This window comes from Atta cephalotes, assembly GCF_000143395.1.
Source record: "Atta cephalotes unplaced genomic scaffold scaffold00001, whole genome shotgun sequence".
Taxonomy (NCBI): domain Eukaryota; kingdom Metazoa; phylum Arthropoda; class Insecta; order Hymenoptera; family Formicidae; genus Atta; species Atta cephalotes.
In genome coordinates, this window is record NW_012130065.1 from 14,148,864 (window position 1) to 14,156,082 (window position 7,219).

Below are 7,219 nucleotides of genomic sequence, written 5' to 3' on the forward strand. Positions count from 1 at the left end.
GACACACACACACACACACACACACACACACACACACACACACACACACACACACACACACACACACACACAACAAATGGATGCATGGTTGAAAGATATACATAAAAATGATAATGCATAACCTCGGCAAACAAATGCGTCAACTGTACTCACCAGGATGGAGGTTCTGGACGGTTTCCGAGCGTTTCTTGGCGAAAAGTATGATGAACGAGCACGTTTATACACACGAAGCACTTTTCGAAGAATCTCGTTCACGCGATAAAACGAGTCACTTTTCAAAGAACGCATGCATGCGCCAAAACGAAGCATACCTTCAAAATCACACGCGCTTCAACTGCTTGAAGTTTGCACCAGTTTGAATTGCCAAGCCATGATGCCAAACATCGACTCAGTGGACCACGCCGATCATAATATATAATATTTGTTTAATTATATATGTATATACAAAACGTACATAACAATTTACTACATTTACACGATACTTAATCGAGTTTAATAACATCCATAGTTATTAAATTGGTCAATCATGTTCCTCGGAAGAATAGTACGACTGTAATTGACTAGTTTCATAACTACGGATGTTATTAAATCTGATTAAGGATGTCCGATTATGGTGTAAATATAGTCGATCATTGACTAATTACTATATCTGATAAGATTTAATATATTATATATACAAAATATAATTATCTTATAAAAGACATTTCACTTAAATGTGAAAATAATAAATATAATCAAGTATATTTTCTTATCACTGACGAGGTAACTATATATTAAAAACCAACATTCTTATGGAAGTTTGCGTTCCTATTGAGGTATTTAAGTGACTGAGAGTAAAAAATTGATAATTATTAATTTTATGATTTATTAGTTTCGTAAATTTTAATGTTTTATTGTCCGAGTTTGATTATTTTCTTTATCCCCAGTGTTCTGATAACGGTTTTTTTTTAACTATCGTATTACATTTATCTGTTTAGATGTCGCTAAAGAACATCTCTGTTATTTTTATCGACGGAGCAAAAAACCCAAGAGACGGAGACTTGCGGAAAGCGGAGACTAGAGAACAGATCGTCGTGGATCGTGATAGCGTTCGGGATTTTCCCGTAATTGCTCTTAAATAATCCGTTAGGATAATTTCATCTCGCCGTGGGGAATGATTAACGTTCGCTCGGGCTGCATTGCGCCTCCATTACATTTCGATTAAATTCAGATAAAAAGAAATAAATTACACTCGCATAAAAAATTTATACGTCGCGTATCACATGCATCCTTTGTAACCTTTCAAATATAACCTTCAAACGCGAAATTATCTTTGGTTAGACGATTTCACGACTATCACGGCCTTTTTACCGTTGGTAGAACACGCGGAAAAATGCCAGCACCAAATTCCATCAGCGTAGCTGTAATATGTTCCAGTAACATGAACAGAAGCATGGAGGCACATGCTTTTCTGAGGTAATCAATCAATCAATGATTAACCTCGTGCAAACCGATTAATTCATTGACGATTGCATCCTCGATGATTTGTATCTTTCTTCTCGTAGAATGCAATTTTTGCTACTTATTCTCAAATTGCTAAATCCCCAAAATATTGTAATATAATAATAATAATTGAAATCAAGGTTGTTGCATAGAATGTGCATCTCATTTGAAAATATGATTATGTTTCAGCAAAAAGGGATTTAATGTGAAATCATTTGGAACTGGAGACAAGGTCAAATTACCTGGTACTGCACCAGACCGCCCTAATATCTACGACTTTGGAACTTCATATGATGAGATCTATAATGATTTATTGATGAAAGACAAGCAATAGTATCCTTATATAAATAAGCCTTTTGATTCTTTTCTGATATATATAATATTAAAAATATAAATTTGTTTTGTTTGTTACCTTTATAAATTTTTTGTTATTGAGCTACTAATTTTAATTTATTTAAATAAAAAAAGAATTTTCTTTATATAATGCTATACCTTTTCTATATTAATTATCCCTTAATAATTAGTGCAGTTATACACAGAATGGTTTACTACATATGTTGGATCGGAACCGTCGAATAAAACCTAGACCGGAACGATTTCAATTGTCCAAGGATAAGTTTGATATTCTAATTTCATGCGAGGAACGTGTATATGATCAAGTTATCGAATGCATGGAATCTAAAATTAAAGAAGATAATCAACCTGTGCATTTGATTAATATTGATATTCAGGATAATCACGAAGAGGCCACAGTAGGCTCGTTTCTTATATGCGAGCTAGTAACAGTGGTATTACATATTTTTTAAATTTTAGTTATATTTGGAAATATTTCAATTTTATAATATGCAAATGTTCATGTTTTAGTTGGCAAATAGTGAAGACTTAGACAATGACATAGATGAACTACTCCATGAATTTGAGGCCAAATTTGCAAGAACAATATTGCACACTGTGTTATTTTACTGAAAAATCCGACACAAGAATTATCAAGAATCTGGTGTTCATCAATTTGAAATTTATTTATAACAGAAATTAAAATTAATTATATATAATTTACTGCGCGTATATATGTATATTCAGGTGGACTATAAATTTTAACTTGAACGGAAAAATCCGCTTGTATTTCCTATTTAACGGTTATTTCCATCGAATCTAATTAACATGGTAAACTTGAAATTGATAACGTATTCTAATTGATTTACATCACATCAGGATTAAACAAAGAATTGTAGAATGTTATCAATCTTTAAGCATGAAATGAAAAAGGAATAAAGAATAAATGCAGAGAATATAAAATATAAAACACTATATTTAAGCATGTATGTTCATGTATTGTGCACGATTATATCCAAGTATAAATCCACAATACATGTATATAATATATACATATAAATTATATATTTATATATTCAAAGTACAAAAAAATATGTATGTATATTCGAAATATATAAATATATATATATTATATGTACGTATTTCAAGATATATATACATATGTATATATATATATATACATATGTATATATATATATATATATATATATTCGAACGTTGCAGAGTTGTTATATACACACATTATATACATACATAATCAAACAGCTATATTATGGCTGTTACTGATAAAACCAATAGATTGAGAAAATGCAAAACGATAATATTTTTCACATGTTTTGTACTCAGTGTTGATCAAGATGAGCATACAATCTTCGAGCCTTTTCACGTTTATTTTTATTAACATGTTTATTTATAACTTTCCATGGTTTTTTTATTCTATTTGAATGACCGTCGATCGATTCTGTTAAACTAACCGTTGATTCCGCGTGCCTGGAAATTAATTGTACCAGTCAAATGAATTTTGTATATGAAGTAAATACGAAACATTCTGATAATAATCTAAATACTTATAATGTACATATATTTTAATCATGTATGACGAAGTGTCACTCGATTAGAATTCGAACACATTTTAATAGATTATATGATTATATTGTCACATTATTATATAAGAGTGACTACTTAAATAAAGCAAACATTTTGACATTACATTGTAGAGTTTTGCAGCACAGGTTCACGAATCTTCTTAATGTGTGTATCCTGGAAAAATTTCTGATCTACAGCATTGACCGTTACTCGACATCCTTCATTTATGCGAATCGTTCGGGGTGGTATGTGTCTATTCGTGGATATATTACGACGTCGCGGCGGAAACGTGTGAAAGCGCTCTTGATCAAACGTTGGCGGTGCAACGCAGTATAGCAATTTACCATTAACGAAATCTTTCAAAACGTATCTAGCTGAACGTGGATTATCTGGTTGACCGTTCTGCGTCATAAAACCTCTATTATCTGCAAATACGATATCAATTTGTAGAAATATACATTATAATTATTACAAATAAATGTATGAATATAAATCATAATTTATACATATTTATAATATTACAACATGTAATATTATAAATATAAAATTGGAGCAGTTTTAATTTTAATACTTTTTAATATATTTCAATTTAAACTGATTACATACAACCGTGCGCATTTAAAAGCTCCTCTGCAGTTGGGGCACGATTTGAGTCTTCTCCCTCGGATGGTATAGGTAACATAAAACCATAAAGATCCTCTAAAATATACCTAGGTATCAATGTAGCCAGCAATGTAATTGCTGGTACATGATCTCGCATCTGATCAATCGGCAGTATGCCATTTAAGATCATCTCCGCTTTTGTACAAAGGAAGCTTGGCATCACTAAACCTGGGCAATCACATAATAATAAATCCTTGTCTAAATATAAAGTTTGAAAATGCTTAGTTTTGCCCGGCGTGGCAGACACCGAAACCTTTTTATCCATGAGCAAAGCATTAATAGTAGAACTTTTTCCAACGTTCGGATATCCTACCAAACCAATCGTTGTCACTCCATCTGTGTAGGTTTTATTATCAGTAAAAATTGTTTTAAATAATTCTACAAGATCATTCCTATTTAATAATTTCGATGAATTAACTATTTTCTTGTTTTCTCTTGTTTTGTCCTCCTCTGCCGTAGAGATGTTTAAGTTCTCCATTACACATTGAACTTCTGTTTGTTTGTCATTATCAATTTCTATATTAGATACAGTAGATGTATCATTGTCAACAATACTACTTTCTGCGCTTTCATACTCTGATTCCGAAGCAAATTCAGAATTCCATTCGTCAGTACTACTTTCATCCTTTTTATTCAAACAATCGTCATTTTTATCTATCGATTTTGTCTCATCTTCGTCTTCTTCTTCTTCTTCTTTTATTGACTGTTTTTCTGCAGCTAACGTGGCAGAAAAAAAGGCTACTCGTATATTTAAGTCTGTAAAATATTTTGCCCATGTCTCTCTTTGCTCGTCCGTTAAAAAGTCTGCTTTATTAAGAAGAATCATATTTAATTTGTCAGAATTTATTTCTTTAACATAACGTTCCAAATCTTCACAGCGAAAGAGCAATGGATTGCGTGCATCTACAATTTGTATAATCACATCGCTGCGTTCTACTACTCTCCACAATTGTCGCCAAAATTCTAAATTCCTTTCATAAGGTGTCAATATCAATCCTTCTACTTCTTGCAACTTGGCCAAATTGCGTCTCCATTCTAAGAATGCCTCTTTCTCAAGAGTGTGCAATTCCTGAGCACTTAGGGTATTCCATTTGGGTCTTCTAGGTATCTTAACAAAGCTCTTGTTTCTTTCTTGTATTTCCAATATTTTCTCCTTTTCATTTTTCGAAAGCAAGCCACTACTACTGGGATTCACAAATTTAATATTTAATTTCTCTGCAGTAAACTCAGTTCCTGCAAGTTCTGCGGTCGACAGAAACTCTTGAAACGAGTTCTCCTCTGTAACTGATTGCAAATTGAGTCGACCCCAATCATAACCGTCATTGATCTCTGTAGTGTGAAGCTATATAAAAGGCAAGAAAAAAATATTCTAAATAATAGTTTACCAATAATTTATTAACAAATATATCATCGATAGATAAAATACTTAGTAGATAAATTTAAAAAAAAGCAACTGATAGAATTTTTGATAAACGTCATGAATGAATTTATTATTTATGATTAAAAATATAAACATGACAGAATACTTTTTCAAATTGCATTATTTATAGAAACATCTGTGGAATTAATCCCAACTCGTCTACACTTGTCAAAAGGACATTTAAGAAAAGGTTATAACAATTTGTTTTACCATAGACTCATTGTTTCTCTTAATTTTTGTAGATCCAAATCGATCCCTGATTAAAGATTTTCCTAAATTACCACCTCCTCCTTTGCCTTTCTTGCCCATCTTTTTTTTTGTTAGATAATATTTATCCGTTGTAAAAACAGCATGTGATTCTGCAAGGTCTGCAACTTGAAGGTTAAGTTTTGCAAGCTATATAACCTCGTCTCACACGAAGGATTGTAGTTCTATGAAGGATATAATTCTACCACTACATAAACAAGAATTAAGCTTCTCTCAACGATCAAGTTATTATTAAAAGAATGCAATTTATTGATAATTAATAAATAACGCAAATTATGTACGTTTCTTGAAATAAATCGACGGATACATCAATGTTACAATTCAAAATGTCCCTATATAATAAGGAACATAATTCAGAGATCGAAATAGATCAAATTCGTGTTCCGATAAAATTGAGCTATAGAGAAAATGTACTTTAATATTTTTAAGTGCAACTATAAAAACACGAATTTACAATATGAAACATTAAACTCATTGAATTATTATCATTATCGGTTTCGATCTCTAATATATAATCTTGTTTCCATTCAAAATTTCATCATGATTCGATATTCGCTGTATTACATTTGCATATTATACAAAATCAAAAGAAAATCGATATAAATTCAATCAGGATAATTGTGACATTAGAATAGTGTTTTCAATAATAATCTAATAAATGTTACATAAAATAAAGTAGTTGTAAAAAATTATAGCTATATATATTCAACAGATATGTATAAAGATATGTACTAAGAGAAATATTACAAGCTTTCAAATTAATAGTGTGAAATAAGTCACAATTTATAATCTTTAAATGGACAATTTTATAATTAAAGTTATAAGAAACTTACAATTTCTTTACAACTCTCTATTGCATCAAGTTCAATAATAATATATACTATTTGAAAACTTATATCGTTTTTAAATCTTTAAAAAATTCTTTTTTCTTTATGTCACGGTTATCCCAGTTGAGCTCGCTCGCTTATCATATAACACATGCGAAAATAGGACAGAAACAAAAGATGCTTTATGTTATTCCATTTTATTAATAGTTGATAGACTGTTCCGGCAATCTCACGTCCCTCGGACGATAAACAAACACAAAGTCAGTCATACATTCGTGTTCATTCTCCGCCAAGATTATGCATCACCCAACACGATTAATGCTTGCCGACACATATGGAATAAGAATTTCCTCGCAAGGCAGCTTGTGAACAGTTCCTATCGGATTAGTATTCATGTCGCCAATCCCTAATACATTATATTACAATTTCGTGTTTCTTCATCTTGAAAAAAAAACTGTTCATATTGTAGTATACTGCATCACATAAATCAACTCGATTCAGAGTAAATCCAAATCAGCGATTCGTTCTCGTTTCTCTCTCTCTCTCTCTTTCTCTCTCTTTCTCTCTTCTTTCTTCTTTAAAGAAAGTTTAATTAATCATCTTCTGTACATAAGCGTACTCGCGCAAATCTTGCACACAG

General features: G+C 31.2%; 2 protein-coding genes across 2 annotated transcripts; one reads left to right on the top strand and one right to left on the bottom strand.

Annotated features, from left to right (window-relative positions):
• The first annotated feature begins 1,100 nt into the window (after positions 1-1,100).
• On the top strand, positions 1,101-2,448 carry LOC105627651 (RNA polymerase II subunit A C-terminal domain phosphatase SSU72). Its single transcript, XM_012208932.1, has 4 exons — positions 1,101-1,455; positions 1,672-1,815; positions 2,012-2,270; positions 2,347-2,448. Exons 1-4 carry the CDS (start codon positions 1,373-1,375, stop codon positions 2,446-2,448), a joined length of 588 nt encoding a protein of 195 aa, XP_012064322.1. The 5' UTR covers positions 1,101-1,372.
• A 710-nt stretch (positions 2,449-3,158) lies between these two features.
• Positions 3,159-5,794, bottom strand: LOC105627662 (large subunit GTPase 1 homolog). The gene is made up of 4 exons (XM_012208943.1): positions 5,696-5,794; positions 4,009-5,407; positions 3,527-3,827; positions 3,159-3,306 (listed from the first exon to the last, which is right to left on the bottom strand). The coding sequence occupies exons 1-4, from the start codon at positions 5,792-5,794 to the stop codon at positions 3,159-3,161; spliced, it is 1,947 nt and encodes a 648-aa protein (XP_012064333.1).
• Positions 5,795-7,219: the final 1,425 nt, after the last annotated feature.